This window comes from Nicotiana tabacum, chromosome 23 (assembly GCF_000715075.1).
Source record: "Nicotiana tabacum cultivar K326 chromosome 23, ASM71507v2, whole genome shotgun sequence".
NCBI classification, from domain to species: Eukaryota; Viridiplantae; Streptophyta; class Magnoliopsida; order Solanales; family Solanaceae; genus Nicotiana; species Nicotiana tabacum.
In genome coordinates, this window is record NC_134102.1 from 141,007,853 (window position 1) to 141,025,743 (window position 17,891).

Genomic DNA, 17,891 nt, shown 5'->3' on the forward strand with positions numbered 1-17,891 from the left:
GGATTCGAGAGCAAAGAAAGTTATATTTATGGGAATTACTTCTGGAGTCAAAGGATACCGCTTATGGTGTCAGAGATAAGAAAAATTATATTTAACAGATATGTTCCTTTGATGAATCTATAGATAAGGTGACAGTTAAAGATGTCAAACAAACTGATGGTGCTTCAAATCAGGTGGAGTTCGAGGGAAAATTAATTTTTCCAACACAAGGAGAAAACGAGGAAATAACAGAAGATTTTTCTCTGGAAGAAGAGCTAGTAGAGAGGGAGATTCTAACTCAGGAACCTCAACAACAACTTGAATCAATAGCAACCAGTAAGCCAAAAAGAACAATAAAGAAACTTGTTCGTCTCATAGAGACGGTGGCTTGTACAGCCTTAATTGTAGCTGATGGTGTTCCTACCACTTATAAATACGCAGTCCAAAGTTCAGAATAAGATGAGTGGGGGATTGCAATGAATGAAGAAATGCAGTCCCTTCATCAGAATCGTACATGAAAATTGGCCAATCTCCCGAAGGGAAAGAAAGCAATTGGTGCAAATGGGTATTTGCAAAGAAAGAAGGATTTCCTAACCAAGAAGATATTCGCTACAAAGCGAGATTGGTGGCCAAAGGGTACGCTCAAAAGGAGGGAATTGATTATAATGAGGTTTTCTCCAGTAGTGAAATACTCCTTCATTTAGAGTTTTATTGGCATTGGTAGCACATTTGAATTTGGAACTAGTTCAGTTAGATGTAAAAACTATATTTTTACATAGAGACTTGGAAGAAGAAATATATATGACTCAACCAGAAGAATTCAAAGTTATTGAAAAGGAAAATATGGTGTGCAAACTTGAAAAATTATTGTACGGATTAAAACAATTTTCTAGACAATGGTACAAATGATTTGACAAGTTTATGTTGTGGCAGGAATATAGAAGAAGCAAATACGATCATTGTGTGAATTTGTTTAAGCTTGAAGACGGGTCATTCATATATCTTCTCCTATATGTTGATGATATGCTGATAGTTTTCAAAAGTCAAGAGGAAATTGAGAAGTTGAAGATTCAAGTAAGAAAGGAGTTTGAGATGAAGGATTTGGGTGAGGCGAAGAAAATTCTTGGCATGGGGATAAAAAGAGATATACATTCAAAGAAACTCTATCTATCTCAGAAAGAATACTTGAAAAGAGTAATAGATTGATTTGGCATGAATGAGAACACGAAGTTGGTTAGCACTCCGCTTGCTCCTCATTTTAAGCTTAGTGCTGCTATGTCGCCGAAGAATGAAGCTGAACGGGAATATATGTCAAGAGTACCATATGCGAATGCCGTTGGTAGCTTGATGTATGCAATAGTTTGCATAATACCTGATATATCACATGCTATCGGAGTTGTAAGGGGGTATATGTATGATCCAGGAAAGGAGTATTGGCAAGTTGTGAAATGAATTTTACGGTATATTCGTAATACTGTAGATGTCGGATTGATTTGTTTGTAGGAAGATAATCAATATCTGGTTGGATATTATGACTCAAATTGTGCGGGTGATTTGGACAAGCGTTGATCAACTACTGGTTATGTTTTCACTTTTGCAAATGCACCAGTTAGTTGGAAGTCTACTTTACAGTCAACGATTGCTTTGTCTACTACTGAGGCAGAGTACATGGCAATTACAAAGGCTGTAAATGAGGCAATTTGGCTTCAAGGGTTGCTTAGAGAACTTGGTATTGGTCAAGAAAGCATCACACTTTTTTGTGATAGTCAAAGTGTTATCCAATTAGCAAAGAACCAAGTTTATCATGCAAGGACGAAGCACATTGATGTTCGATATCACTTTGTACGAGATATTATAGAAGAAGGTAGAGTCATGGTGCAGAAAATTCGAACTACAGACAATCCTGCCGATATGCTAACAAAAGTAGTGACTGCGATCAAGTTTTTACATTGTTTGAACTTGATCAACATTGTTGAACTTTGAAGATTGAAGTTGAAGACACAATCAAAATTTATGAGTGAGAGAAAATTGAAAGAGTGGAATCTTGCCAAGGTGGAAATTTGTTAAATTTGACAAGATTAATGTGAACTAGTGTGAGCATTTGGAAGCCTCCTTTTAGGAGAAAATTGGTAGATGCATTTTTTCATGCATTTACATTGCATGATCACACTTAATGTGATGTCATGTATGATATTATTAAGGCCACTTTCCTTCTATAAATAGCAAGGTTTTTGTTCATTTGAAAACATTTCTCACTTGCCTTCTTATCTCCTAAGGCATTTGAATCTTCTTTCTCTCTTGTAGTATTTCACTTGTATTTTTGGAGTGAAATAATGTTTGAGTTGATTATGTCCGAGGACTAGGCAAAAATTAAATTTTGTCGAACCTTGTAAACTTCTGGTGTTCTTTTTATTATTGTATCGCTTACTATTTATTAGCTACCTTTAGATATGGTAATTGTGATTTAATCACTTTCTATATATTCGGCTTCCGCAACAAAACTCACTCCATGCACAAGTCAGGTTACTCTACTTATAGAAGGGATCATCTTATGCCGAAGGTTCCTCAAGTTATGGGAACATGTCACAACTGGAACTACATTGAATCTGCCAAATTATTTGGCTGAAGTTGGTGATATGGGGACAAGTCCGGAAGGTAATTTTTTATGCTATATGGCTAATGTTCTTGCTTTTTTCAATCAGTAAACCAAGGTTGATCGCTTTTAACATTAAAAGATTAAAAGATCTGGACTAGACAATATCAAATTAAGTAGGAGAATCTCCTCTCACAGGCCAATTCATAATAGCAAGTCTGTTCGCAATTTGAGTGTATAGAATAACGTTGATCTCTATAAACAAACCAACTTGCCTTTCCTTTCCTTAGTTTATCTTTATGTGCACTTCTATTTCCTACAATTGACAAGTATCTAGATAATTAGACTACTATAAGTTTCCCCGGAGGTGAAATTAGGATTTGAACCTTATGGGTTCGGGATTATAAACTTTTTAAAGTTATTGAGTTCTAAATTAATACTCCCTCCGGTCCACAATAAGTGACCATTTTACCTTTTTATTTTGGTCCAAAATAAGTGTCAATTTACATAATCAAGAAGGAATTAATTTTATTTTTTCAAAATTTTGCCCCTATTTACATATTCCAATGTGCCAAGGTAACAATTAATTAAAGTTAATTTAGTAAATATATCTTTTTTTTCTCTAGGAATTCGTATTTCCTTAATGGACGTGTCAATGATAAAATTGTCATTTATTGTGGACCGGAGGGAGTAATTTATACATATTTATTGGATTTCTTAGTACTTATACAAAGCTTGAACAAAAGCTACTGGGTTTGGCCGAACCCGCAACCAACACTGTGGCTCCGCCCCTGAGTTTCCCCCTCTAATTTTTGTAGCCTGTTGTAATATAGCATCATGCATGACTACAGCACCAGAAAGGAGTATTACAGGCTAAGAGAACTCATGATCTTACTAACCATATCCAGAACCTTTTACTATATGATTTTCTTGCTTCCAATTGCTATTTCTTAACAGGGGAACCTCAAAATGGAGTTTTTTCACTGGAACATGTGGATTCAAAGACTGCAAGCTATACTGTTGAAGTTACAATGAGTTGTAGGATAAAAAAGGCAAAATACATAAGTTCTTCATAAACTTGTCCAGAAAACAGGATTGCACACTGCAACTTTACGGACGTTTATTTACCTCCCTATTCTTGTTTGAAGTGAAATAAATATCTGTCGACAAGCGCCTGTACTCTTGAGTTTGTGGACATAGACTTTGTTTTAAACCTGATCAGCTTCCTTACCTTAGATTAATTCCTGAAAATCTAATACTACACGTGGGGAACTGGCTAATTGTGCGCATAACTTTAGAAATATCTTTTGAATTCAGAAAGGTACATGTGTAGGTCACAAGAAAATCATTACGAATAATCTCTAAAATAAGTCCTCTAAGTGAAGAAAAATGGAATGGAAAGTTAACCGCATATGACAAAGGGGAGCAAAAGGCTTTGGATAAGGAAGAGAGACAGAACAAGTCAACAAACAGAGAAACAAGAACAGAATGTGATATTGTGATTGGGTTTCGTCAAAATGAAACAACAAAGCTGATATCCCTCATTAAACTAAGTAGTAATATATAAGTATAATAAGATATGACATGTTATCTTTCTTTCTTTTTTGAGCTTTCAGACATTATTATACACATAGGGAATGTATTGAGTCAAATATGATGAAGAAAACGTCGTTTCCTTCTCCAATGTAACAAAGGAGAAAAAAGAAAAAAGAAAAGCCAAGAGGGAATAGGGGATGAAAACTAGGGGAAGTAAAGAGGAACATTGAAGTTAGAATTTTATTTTTTGATGGAAGCTATTTTGAAAATTATATGCATGCCAATTGTAGACAATAAACTTGCGTCAAGAAAAAAATTGAGACCGAAAAATATTGCAACATTTGTAGTATTTGATTTCAAGTATTTGAGTGCTACAATCTCTATGGTTCCTCTAATTCTATTTTTCTAATATAAATTCAAGGGCCTTTGAGCTTGATCTTGAACCTTAAAATTATGGGTTCAGACCTATTATTTATTGCAATTTTATTGAAGTTTTATACATAAATTTATACTTTGTGTCGAAAGTACTGGGTTAAGAAGAACCCGGTGTTCGAGTGCTACATCCGCCACGGCTGACAGAGTAAATTTTTTCTTACACTATAAATCTGTGATAATTTACTAAGCCTTTTGAATTTGTGCTGTGTATAACTAGAATTTCAGTCGGTACTTACCAGCTTCTTTAGTGGATGCAACCCTTGTAAATAAGAAGTTAAGGAGATTTGGAGCAGCATCTGTCCATGAAATCTTGGAATGCCTTTTACTGTGTCAATGTTTAACACGATTACTGGTTTTAAAGGCAATTTAACAAAGAAAAGCTTTTCAGGAGTATCTCATTTATTGAAAACTTACATGCAGTTTGCTTTAGATGGATGGGGCTTTGCAGGTAGAGCTTGAAAAGGATGAGGGAAACAATCACCTAATGGCACAGAGAAGAACCAAAGAAAGTTAAAAAGAAAAAGAACACAAAAGGGAATGGTAAATTACGTGACAATCACGTCTAAAAGCTTAAGTTGTTATAGAGATTATACTTTAATTTGTTAATTATATTATGTTTTAGCATGCCCTCATTAAATTGTATGTCCATCTCATCGTAAAAATTTAAACTGTTAAAAATATAGTTAAGTAAATAAAAGGTGTGCTCATTCAAACGGCTTAAACTTTTAGATGAGAGGGTTATACAATTCAACAGAATTCAAAGATGCTAGGCAACATAACAAAATTATGTCATCGCTTATGTTGCTTTGGAGTCAAAATTACAAAGGATTGTTGCAAGAGGCCACTCCGGTCTAACAAACTCTTGGCATGCTTGCAATTTCTAAATAGGAGTAACACAAAAAAAAAGTTGGTAAGACATGAGACTCATGATTCTTACTCTACAAATATTCATATCATTAATTAAAGCCATAAGTTATGAGGTGAAAAATAAGTCAATCTTGTATATTGTCTAAAGCAGTAAAAAGATGGAACACGGACCTAACTCCAAAAGTTACTACATGAGGTAATCACCCAAAGCTACATTCAGAGCCAGGAGCGGAGCCAGGATTCTAATCCTTTTAAGTTATTGGATTCTTTTTTTAAAGACAAATATATGGTTTGAACCAAAGCTAGTGGGTTCGGCCGAACCCGTCCACGCACTCTAGCTCCGCCCCTGATCAGAGCTGAACATTCGGGCGTGTACAACATAACATGGGACCCAAAATTGGGTAAACCGAAAATAGAAGTGAGTCTGACCTATTAACATGTCAAGAAAATAGACCTCGGGCCTAAGTAAACCTCAATAATTAGCTTATGAGGTTATGACTGCTCAGATTTGTGTAAGGAGATAATAACTCATTTCTCAATCAACCTAGGATACTCTAACATAAATGAACTAGTTTGAGACAATATTTAACATGTTATAATATAAACCAGCTATGCTTTCTAGACATTTCTCAATCAACCTAGGATACTCTAACATAAATGAACTAGTTTGAGACAATATTTAACATGTTATAATATAAACCAGCTATGCTTTCTAGTGTGTGTGTCTAGAGCAGGGGCGGCTCAACGATATTTGGGGCCTAAAGTCAAATTTCAAGGAGGGACCCTAAGTTTTTCGGTATTAAAAAACTCATTTAGTACAATTTTATTTAACGTTTATTTTTCTAGTTTTTTGAGATGTAAAATTATTAATAATTTATTTATAATCGATTTCTTGACTAGGATTATATATGTTTCCACTTTCTAGGATTATTATTCAATTCTTTTAGGATTTCCCGATTTTCTAAAAAATTTGTGACCCACCAATTTCTTCTTCTTCTTCTTGGATTCCATTGTCGTCTAACTCAAATATATTAGTAATTTGTTCATCTACCACAATATTTTCCCTAATTTTTTATTTAAAATTTTTATTGTTCGCTAAAAATTTATCAAGCGCTTCTTTTTTGGATTGTATTAAAGTTCCACTTCTTTCATTTTTTGGCATTTTTAATACGCGGATTCATATTTTCTTGTTGACATATTAAAATTCATAATAAATAAATAAAAAGATGATACATATACTTACAAACAAAAGATATCAAAAAATAACAAATTCTAGATGCAAAGTAATAAGAAAAGTACAGAACAATTGAACCTGGTTTAACAAACAGTTATAGATAACTTGATATTACTTTTGTTGCTTTAATATTTTTGGTGCAATGCCGGAAAAACTTGACAAAAAAGGGTTGCAATTGCCTTTTGCTATCTTACTTGACGGAATATTTTATGAGATAGTGAACTTGTAAAGAAAGACAAAGTAATCAAAGTAATATGGGTCTCATGATAATGCTGATAGTGTATAAAGGAGTCAAGAAATATATTCACACCTAAAGTTTAGGGCTGAATCCCAAAAGTAACTATTCATATTACCAAATTATCTCTTATTTCTTTTTTCATGAAAAATGTATTTTTTTTATATATTAGATATTTTTTAAAAAAAATTATCATATGCAGCTATTTAATATTAAAAAATTTTGAGTCCCCGTAGATATGAGGCCTCAAGCGATTACTTGAGTTGCCTTACCATCGGACCGCCCCGGTCTCTCTCTCGAGAGAGAAAGGGGGTGCGGAGGGGAATATTGGTAAATGTTACGTGTTCCATGCATGAGAAACGAAGCCTGGTTGTAGAAAATTCAAAATTCATCAACTTTTTCATCCAAGAAGCTATTTTATTTACATGCCACAGACCCCAAATGATCCACACTACTAAGTACAGCATTATTCACATAATCTTTTAAAGTCTCTATACCACATATTGTTTTAACAAAGAATTAGGAAAAAAATTTCCACCAAAACAATTCAATAAGAAAGGGAATGACTTTAGGCATACAATGTTTTGTGCTCATTTTCCCCATAAGAATACTCAAAGTACTTTGCAGCTGAGAGCAACTCCAACCTTGTCTCCAAAATAGGGAAATTTCACTCCAAACTTCCTCCATTTTTGTCTCCAAAATGGGGAGTGAATAGTGTCTCCCCAAATTTGGGGACACACTATTCATCTCCCCATTTACTATTTTTCATTAAAATATTATTATTTTTATTATTTAATCTTTTAATTTATCTTTTTATATATACTTAATTATGTTTATATAATATATTTACCTAATTAATTTTTCATCTTAACTTTGACGTATAATTTTAAAAAATTAATTATCGTGCATCTATTTTTTTTATGTAAAATTGGTAGTTAATTTTATTATGAGTTATAATTGTATGAAAAAGATATAACCATCACAAAAAATGAAAGATGCAAATATAAAATATTTGATGTTGCTAAAATTGAAACTGCATTAAAAATGAAAATACATTAAAACTAAAAATACATTAAATTAGAATACATTAAAATTAGAAATAAATTAAAATTGAAAATACATTAAAATTGAAAATATGTTAAATAACATAATAATTTAGTAGCGAGACATGTCGTTTTCAGGTACACCAAAATTATTATAATTGCTTATAAATTATATTATTTAAAATTTTATGGAATTGTTTTAATGGAAATTACAAATTAATGAAAATAAAAGATGGAATTTGTTCAATGGAAATTAAAAAATAAAATTAAAATGAAAGATAATAATATAATATAGAAGAGAAAGAAGAATATAAAAAAAATATTCTCTTTGGGGGGAAAATGGGGGAATAGTTGGAGTAAGTTGTTGGGGACCAAAATGGGGGTTAAGGTTGGAGATGCCCTGAGTACAACTGCTTCCTTAAATTCTTCAAGTCCTAATCGCCAAAAAACAAAGAGTTTAAGTTTTATACATTGACATTATACAAGATCACCTAAAATTGACCTACAATAATAGGTAATTCTTCGTATAGACTAATATAAGTAACCTAGATCCACAATAGAATGAGAACTTACTATAATCAGTAAAATTGCACAGATAATGTAAAATTTATGTATTGTCAGCGCGTATATGGGAGATGTCAAAATTCATATCTTATCGGATGAAAGCATAGAAATAGCAATGGAGAAATTAAAGTCTCTACCTTTAAACTATCAGAGAACTGCAAACTATGCTGCATGATAATTTCATCATAGTTGGAACCTTCTTGAGGACCATTTGCTGTTGAAAATAATGGAAACTCATTTCCCATTGTTAGATGAAAAAACTGAAACTTTTTTCAAACCTGCCACCAATGAAATTACCAATGTTAGTACTACTAATATTTTTCACTTTTCAGGAGTAAACGTGCAACTTTTTACTCAATAAAAGTAAGGACACAAAAAACATGTGATAGCTTTAAATATATCTTGATTCTTGACAATAACACAAAAAGAACAGGGTATACCCTTGAACTTATCTGTGTAAACTGCAATATAAAGGATAGAAGATTTTTTGACCTTTAAATATATCCAAAATGTATTATGTTTAATACAAGCAAGATCCATTGTACAATACTTAAAAGAAAATTTCTTATATCGATCCATATATGGTTTAATTTGTTACTGATGTTAAAATACTATTTTTGATATAACAATCTAATATTGTCAACAAGAATGAAAAAGTGACACATCAACATCCTCTCAAGTTAATTTTTATTTTTTTATAATTACAATCTTAAATTTACGAGTCCTTAGTAGAGATGCATCATTGCATGTGAGATACGCTAAAAAATTACTCACTCGTAAACGATTGATGTTAGAATTTATCACTATTCATGTGTGATAAGTCTCATCCGTCGATCCAACCTAGAAGTAAGTAATCCGCCAAAAGCAACCAAAACATTCCTCGATGAATTTAGCGAAAAACACTCCTTCCATGTAACATAGGGTATAAAGTGTTTAAACCCATAAACGACTAAATGCAGATACGGGTCATCAGAGCACCCGTTTTGATAATTCGGATTCAGATAGAAAAACTCCATCTTCTAGTTCTCCCTTGTGTAGCTCCTCGTACACTCCAAGAACAAATTTACAGAGCTAACAAATCTCCAAATTTTTGTTCAGTAAAATGCTTCTCAACAGCTAAATGAGTCTTAGTTCAGTAAGAATGTCTTTTTCTACAGCTAACAATTGTATATCAGCAAGTTTCACTCATCCAAACCCCAACATTCAACTGCAGAGTTCATTCATAATCAAATTCCCACATCAAAAAAGTTTCAAAAATTCCACTTTTCATAGGAATTTCAGAAGAAGATCACATTTTTATCATTGCCCATGTGCAGTTCTTGGAAAATGGAAGTCCAAGAATGAGGGGGAAGGAAGCAATAATGAGGATTTTGTGACTAGGGTTTTGAAAGAAAACCCTAGCCAAGTGGAACCCAAATACAAAATTGGGAATAAACTTTATACCCTCAAGGAAAAAGAGGATTTGGGTAAGAAGGGTTTGAATGGTGGCATTATGGAGATACTAAAAAGGTTGAATTTTAAAGGATTAGTGAAGAATGGAAGTGACGAGGGTAGTTTAGTAAATTCAGAGAATGTGTATTTGAAGGACATTTTGAGGGAGTATAAGGGGAAGTTATATGTCCCTGAGCAAATTTTTGGTGCTAATTTATCTGAAGAAGAGGAGTTCGAAAACAATGTTGAGGATTTGCCTAAGATGAAGTTGGAGGATTTTCAAAAGTACATGAAATTTGATAAGATAAAGCTGTTGACTTTTAAAGAAGATACTGGAGCTTCTTTGGGATTTGGATTTAGAGATTTTGTTGTTGAGTTGAAGGATATACCAGGAGAAAAGAGCTTGCAGAGAACTAAATGGTTAGTGTAATAAACTGGTTAATTTCTTTTACTTTGTATCGTAGATTTTTATTTTTGTGTGTTGGTCATTCTCTAGTGTTACTGATATCAATCAGGGCAATGAAGCTGGATCAAAATCAAGCTCAGGGTTTACTAGAGGAGTACACGGGGCCAAGATATGAAGTCGAGAAGCAAATGATGGTAATTCACTTATTTCGGCATTTTTTAAGAATGCATAGTGACTATAGCTTCAAGCTTCATTGTCTGGTGGAAAGAGAATTTAAAAGAACTTAAACATACAGCTTAAGCAGACAGTCATTGTTATTTGATTGGCATGCCTCTTTGCAACAACGTAGAGGTTTCTGTCGTCGTCAACCAAATACATAATTGTTGTTGTAGATGAAAACTTAATTATTGTTTCACATTATGTCTTGATTCACTGGAGTTACCATCTCCTGACAGGAAATTCCTGTGAAAGTTTTATGGAATTTGCCTTTACTTTCTTCGATTAAATGTTTACTAAATTCAGATTATCTGTTTTGTGCAAGTGGCTTATGGGTCTATACTCAAGCTTATATACATTGTTGTGCCATTTACTTGCAAAAAAAAAAATGCCTTGTTGTGCAGAGTTCTAAGAAACACATTAAGCAATATTTGAATTCGACAAAAAGACATATAAGCAGACAAGTAGAAGCTGCGATGAGAAAATAACAATATAATTGAAGTATAAGTGTATTTAAAACTCAAATACAGATGTAGCTATTGACTAGGTCTATAGGAAAGATCCTCTCCACCTTCACAAGGTTAGGGTTATGGGTGTTCATGGTTCGGTTTGGGTCGGTTTTTCCCGAAAAAGAAACCAAACCAAGTAAGTCGGTTTTTTAAATATTGGAACCAAACCAAACCAAACCAATTAAGTCGGTTTTTTATCGATTCGGTTTGATTTGGTTTTTGTCGGTTTTTCGATTTTGTCGGTTATTCATCGGTTTTTTTCTTAAATATGAGACATACACTACCAAACGCATATTCCGACGACTATATTTTCAACGTAACACTATCAAATCAATTGCTCTTTGAGAAATCTATCATTTACCAAGATATATTGATGATAATTGAATCAAATAGTGATGAATAATTAAAGTAGTCAATTAAAAATCGAATAAATTCTTGTACTTAGCAAAAGAAAACTACCAATCAAACTAGAATGTAAAGGCAAAGAATTAGATTATTATAATAGCAAAGAACTAGACTAAAATATAAATGACTAGTATGTACCATAAAAGGTTAGAAACTTTATATAAAAATATATATTTTATATAAAAATATACATATATATAGGTGTAATAATAAATTTAAATAGCTACTTTTATAGTCGGTTTGGTTCGGTTTTTTCGGTTATTTTTTGATTAAAACCAAAACCAAACCAAATTTGATCGGTTTTTAAAATTCAAAACCAAAACCAAACCAAACCTAAAAAGTATTAGTTTGGTTTGGTTTTCAGTTTGGTTCGGTTTTTTATGAACACCCCTAGTTAGGGGTATGGTTTGCGTACACATTACCTCCCCAGACCCCACTTGTAGGATTACATTGTGTATGTTATTGTTGTTGTTATAGACAAAAGCATATTGGCTGCTAATATTTGTTACTGCACATTGTGGTTAATATTGATAGTTTGGAGGATTATATTTATCTTTAACTCTTAGCCGTTGTGGGTAGAATAAATTCATTATATATTTAAGTAACTCTTTGGACCCATATGGCAGAGACCGTATAATGCACTTGAAAACTTGTAGGATTAGGGGAAGATGCTAAAATTTGAAGAAATCACGACTTTTAGTTTTAAAAAAAGTGAGCAACAAATGAGTGTAACTTAGACAGTTGATTCATTTACGTGCAGTCCATTTGGATGAGCTTCTTTTCTTTTTCTTTTGCAATAGGATATAGTTGGGGTGAGATTTTTTGCGGAAGTGATAGCAGCATCTAAACGCCAAGTGACAGCCTATATACAAAATAGTCTTTGAATTTAATTATATGATGCTTGGAAAGACCTTATAAAAAATTACATATATATGATGCTTGGAAAGAGGAATACAATTGCAGTATAGCAAATCCCCCATTTCTTTAAGATCATATTTCCAAAATTGTCAGACAAATCAACATCTTTTTTTGTTGGTGACTGTCTATATCACAAGGGAAAATAGTAACTAAAATATCTGAAAAAATTCTCAAATCCCTTAGCGTAAGGGTGTTTCATCTCTTCTTTTTTTCCCTTAAGATTGACCTTATAGTAGCTTGAAGGAGTAGGTGCTTTTAATCCAATCTATTGACAAGACCGTAGAACCTAAGTTTGGTAGGATAAAGATGTGTCTTACCCGAGAACATGGTGGAAACTCTTTGACTTTTCAAGAACGTTGGAAAAACCTTTCTTTCTTTCTCCTTTGCCTCTTACAGAGTTATCCTATTGCAGTCTTGGGTGGGAAAATTACCAGAGTATCCTAATCCAGCTGCATCGAAGATATCAAGCAGAGTAGTGGTAGAACTTGGAATGCTGACTGCTGTAATGATTGCTGCTGCGGTGATTGTGGGTACATTCCTGGCTTCGGCTGTGTTTGCTGTGACAAGCTTTGTCTTTGCTGTGGCCGTGTATGTCATGTGGCCTGTGGCCAAACCATTTCTTAAGCTGTTCTTTGGTCTCATCTTTGGTATCTTAGAAAGAGTTTGGGATAAGGTTGTTGATGCTTTTACTGATGGAGGAATTTTCTCAAAGTTGTATGAAGTGTACACTTTTGGTGGTGTCTCTGCCAGTATTGAGATGCTGAAACCAATCATGCTTGTTTTTTTAACTATGGTTCTTCTTGTCCGGTTCACTCTTTCACGAAGACCTAAGAACTTCAGAAAGTGGGTGAGTAATACTCCCTATCCTAGAATTAGCAGTTCATTAATACTTGCTTCTTGCAAAATTAAAGATGTTATGTGCTTCATTCAGGATATATGGCAAGGCATAGAATTCTCTCAGTCTAAGCCACAAGCACGTGTTGATGTGAGTTTCCAATTTCTAACTCGCTCTGATCACGGACACTCACAACTTCTCTTTGTAGATTATGACCAATATTGTGTCTCTAAGTAAGAAGTTTCTGTTCAGGGTTCAACTGGAGTCACATTTAGTGATGTAGCTGGGATTGAGGAAGCAGTTGAAGAACTTCAAGAGGTAACATCGTTTTACACCGCGGATAATGCTTCCTTGTTCTATTATTCTTTTCCGTTCAGCCAGTCTTTAGATTAAAATGCTTCTAATTCCTGCCAATTTGTGCTGGCTAGTTGGTAAGATACTTGAAGAATCCTGAACTATTTGATAAAATGGGGATCAAGCCGCCCCATGGAGTACTTCTGGAGGGACCTCCCGGATGTGGCAAGGTTCGTTGTTCCAATTCAAAACTTAGACGGACATTCAGAAACAAAGAGTCTTTACTAAAATCCTATATGATGCTTTTCGCAGACCCTGGTTGCCAAAGCAATAGCAGGTGAAGCTGGTGTTCCATTTTATCAAATGGCTGGTTCTGAATTTGTGGAAGTTCTAGTTGGTGTTGGTTCTGCTCGTATTAGAGATTTGTTCAAGAGAGCCAAGGTGAGCATAATACGTAGTCAATGAACCATGTGATTTTCCCTTTTTATGTTTTGAAGAAAGCCCTGATTCTTGTCACAGGTGAATAGACCGTCAGTTATCTTCATCGACGAAATCGATGCACTCGCAACAAGGTATGGATGTTTGTCTAAATGAATAATGGTGCATGTGTGTAGCTTTTACTGATTTTGCATATTATAAACCATGGTATGCTCATCCCATGGATATTCTGGAGCTGAGCATCTGGGTGTTTCTCCTATCGTAGCCCCTTTTTAGCTAGTGGTAGAACTATTAAAATTGGACTTTTGAACCTGAATATATTAATTTCATGTTATGGACAATGCTAATCTGTTCTGTGGCTGTCTAGATATTCTTTTTTTGAAGAGATAGTCATTGTTGTTCTTAAAAGACCTGTATACATGTGCAGCGGTTATAGTTTCTGAAAATAGTATTCTAATAAACAGGCGTCAAGGAATATTTAGTGAATCAACTGACCACCTCTATAATGCGGCAACTCAAGAAAGGGAAACTACTCTGAACCAGTTATTGATCGAACTTGATGGATTTGATACTGGTAAAGGCGTTATATTCTTGGGAGCCACAAATCGAAGGGATTTATTAGATCCCGCTCTTCTTCGTCCTGGTAGATTTGATCGCAAGGTTTGTATCTCCTATTGAATTAGATTCTTTATGGTCTCAGCTCCTCATGTCTTGAATCACTCTATATGTGGTTCTCTGTGTGTGCACTTATATTGGTTGTGGGGAGGCAGACAACTTTTTCCATATTTATAGTAGGCTTCTATTCATAATTTCTCGACTTCCTTTATAGATGTTTCCATATGCTGGATAAGAAGGAGTATGATAAAAACTAATCAAACCAAAAAAAAAAAAGAAGATTGAAGTGTTATGATGCCATATCAAACTGGAATACAGAATGTGATTATTTTCTTCTATGTGATGCCTAGCGTACTGCAAATTTCCTTACAAAGTCCTTGGAGGGGGCCACCATGTTTGGGCTTTTGAATCTTAATAGTCGTTTAAGGGCGAAATATTGTTTGACTTGCAAAGTAGGAATCATTCTTCGTTTCAGGCAACTTGTCAAATGCTGTTATTATGTTGGACACCAATTATACTCTGTAGATTCTATAAGGGATAAGCACCCTGAACAAAATATTAGCATCACAAGTTACAACAGCTTATAAGAGATTATGAGTCAGTTAAAAATCGTCCATTTTCTTTACACTCTCTATTTGGTCTTTATTCCTCACTTCTTTATTTTACATATCTTTCTTTCAGATAAGAATTCGGCCTCCCAATGCAAAAGGAAGATTGGACATTTTGAAAGTACATGCACGCAAAGTTAAATTATCAGATACTGTTGATTTGGCTAGTTATGCCCAAAATTTACCTGGTATTCAACTTTTATTCCTTTTAGTTCGTAAGAGATCATCTTCAAGCCATAGTCTTTCTTAAATGGTGGTCTTGCATTTCAGGATGGTCAGGTGCAAAGCTAGCTCAGCTTCTCCAGGAGGCTGCTCTGGTAGCAGTCAGGAGAGGGCATAATTCAATTCTTCATTCAGATATGGATGATGCAGTTGACCGACTTACGGTAGGACCTAAGCGGGTTGGGGTTGAGTTGGGTCATCAGGGACAGTGTCGTCGAGCTGTTACTGAAGTGGGGACTGCATTGACTTCTCACCTTTTAAGGCATTATGAGAATGCAAACGTTGAGCGCTGTGACAGAATATCTATCAATCCACGTGGCCAGGTTTGGTTTATTCTCTAGTTGCTCCGTCTTTGAATATCAACTTTTTTTCACCTTGCCTTTTCTTGTATTATACCTTTTCTCTTTCTTGTTCCTGACACTGTAACCAAAATGATATTTCATGTATATCTTGCCTGCATTCTATATTAGCTCATTGAGTTCTATATTCCTAGGATACGGCTTTGTTAGAATCCTGTATCGATTTAAGTGCATGGACTGTAATGGACAATCCTCACCACTTGAGCTAGTTTTTGGGGGTAGACTTAGGTCCATGGTTATCGTCTTAACATGGTATTAGAGCCAGTCCTTCCTCTATTTTGGCCTTACCAGTGTTGGGCTACCCATATTTTATATCACACTCCAGATGTCCAGTCCTGGGCGTGTTGGAGGGTGTTAGATCACACATCGGTTAAGTGTATGGTTTGTAGTTCAGTCTCTTTATATGGTCTAAGTCTCCTTCTATGGTCTTGGATGATGCTCACTGCTTGGGTTAGCTTTTGTGATTGAGTAAAACCCGAGGTCCATTTTGTTAACAAACTTGAATTTGTATTGAGTGTCTCGTGTACATTTTTACTAGAGAATTCATCTAAAAAATGTTCGTTCTTTCCTCTGATAACTGAAATTTAGAAGTGATGCAATGCAGACCCTGTCCCAAGTTGTGTTCAACCGTCTTGATGATGAGTCGTACATGTTTGAGCGGCTACCACAGTTGCTTCACCGCCTTCAGGTACTAATTTTAAAGTTATTATGCTGATTCGTGCTTGCTCTTTATTCCAATATGCAAAACTGATGGTTGCCTTATGCACATCTTCGGAAAGGTATTTCTTGGAGGGAGAGCTGCTGAAGAAGTCATTTACGGACGTGATACTTCAAGAGCATCTGTAAACTACCTTGCTGATGCGTCTTGGCTTGCTCGTAAGATAATCACAATGTACGTTTTTCATTAGTTGTAATTATATTTGTATTGCAGTATTTGCTAGAGCTGTGACTTTCGTCCTTTTAACAGATGGAATATGGAAAATCCAATGGCCATACACGGAGAACCACCCCCCTGGAGAAAGAAAGTGAGGTTTGTGGGCCCACGGCTTGACTTTGAAGGATCGCTATATGATGATTATGACTTAATTGAGCCTCCTACCAACTTTGATTTGGATGATGATGTTGCTAAGAAGACAGAAGAGCTCATACGTGATATGTACGGGAAGACCGTCTCTCTGCTTAGGCAGCACGATGCTGCTTTGCTCAAAACAGTGAAGGTACTTCTTGACATGTCGAACGAGTATCTCTGTAGGTCCATCATTGAAGTTTGCAGACCTTTAAAAAAAAACTTCCAAGTCAAAAGAAATTAAATAAAAACTTTATGTTTAAAAATGCTTCTTATAGAAAAAGGTGCCACCAAGTGTATTGATTAAAAGTTACTTAGGTCCAAATTATTTTGTATAGTTTAGTTAAACAAGGTGCTGAGATAATTGATTCATGTGCATGTTTATCCTATAGGTTCTTCTGAATCACAAAGAAATCAATGGAGATGAAATCGACTTAATCCTGAGCCACTATCCGCAAAATACACCCACAAGTCTACTGCTGGAGGAGAGAGATCCGGGGAGTCTTCCATTTTTGAACGAAAAACAAGAACAGCATAATACCGTTGAGTACAGTCTGTTTAATTCATGAAAAAGAACGGATTCACTTAATCCAGTGCAAGGAAGAGCTTTCTACACTAGTTGAAGCTAGTTTTTGCTTCATTTTTGAGGTGCATTTAGAACAAGAAATATCAGAGTTGAGAATATTCAGAAGAAAAGCAAATAGTGAGAAATGCTTAGAAATGCAGTTTTGTTTGCTGTATGTATCCCCATAGCAATAGGAAGTTAGTCAAAATTGTTGATTTGGTTTATAACTTTTTTCCTTCTGTGATTCTTGTACTCATTGCTTGTTCTTACTGCTGAAGAGGCAGAATAAGTACATAAAATAAGTAAGATTGTAACTTGAAATTTTGGTAAATTATGAAGTAGGCGTTTGAACAAGTATCTCACCTATGGTTTTTTGAAGATTTTTGCATATCAGCTTCATCCAATTAATTGCTGCATGTCGAATCCAGTGCTAAAAAGTTATGGTAATTAGTTTTGTTTGTGATAAAGCAATTCATACATTTACTAAAGAGTTAATTAATATACTTGGAATTTGAAGT

At 34.5% G+C, this 17,891-nt stretch overlaps 1 protein-coding gene across 1 annotated transcript; it reads left to right on the top strand.

Annotated features, from left to right (window-relative positions):
• Positions 1-9,430: 9,430 nt before the first annotated feature.
• Positions 9,431-17,730, top strand: LOC107817499 (putative inactive ATP-dependent zinc metalloprotease FTSHI 1, chloroplastic). Its single transcript, XM_016643345.2, has 15 exons — positions 9,431-10,337; positions 10,433-10,517; positions 12,784-13,218; positions 13,303-13,356; positions 13,459-13,524; positions 13,635-13,730; positions 13,813-13,941; positions 14,020-14,072; positions 14,403-14,598; positions 15,235-15,349; positions 15,432-15,706; positions 16,347-16,430; positions 16,522-16,634; positions 16,710-16,959; positions 17,201-17,730. The coding sequence occupies exons 1-15, from the start codon at positions 9,607-9,609 to the stop codon at positions 17,375-17,377; spliced, it is 2,859 nt and encodes a 952-aa protein (XP_016498831.1). The 5' UTR covers positions 9,431-9,606; the 3' UTR covers positions 17,378-17,730.
• The last annotated feature ends 161 nt before the right edge of the window (positions 17,731-17,891 follow it).

Coding starts and splice junctions, on each gene's coding strand:
- LOC107817499 (XM_016643345.2), top strand. CDS start 9,607: ATGAGTCTTAGTTCAGTAAGAATGTCTTTTTCTACAGCTAACAATTGT. Junction 14,073..14,402: donor ATCGATGCACTCGCAACAAG/GTATGGATGTTT, acceptor TCTAATAAACAG/GCGTCAAGGAATATTTAGTG. Junction 14,599..15,234: donor CTGGTAGATTTGATCGCAAG/GTTTGTATCTCC, acceptor TCTTTCTTTCAG/ATAAGAATTCGGCCTCCCAA.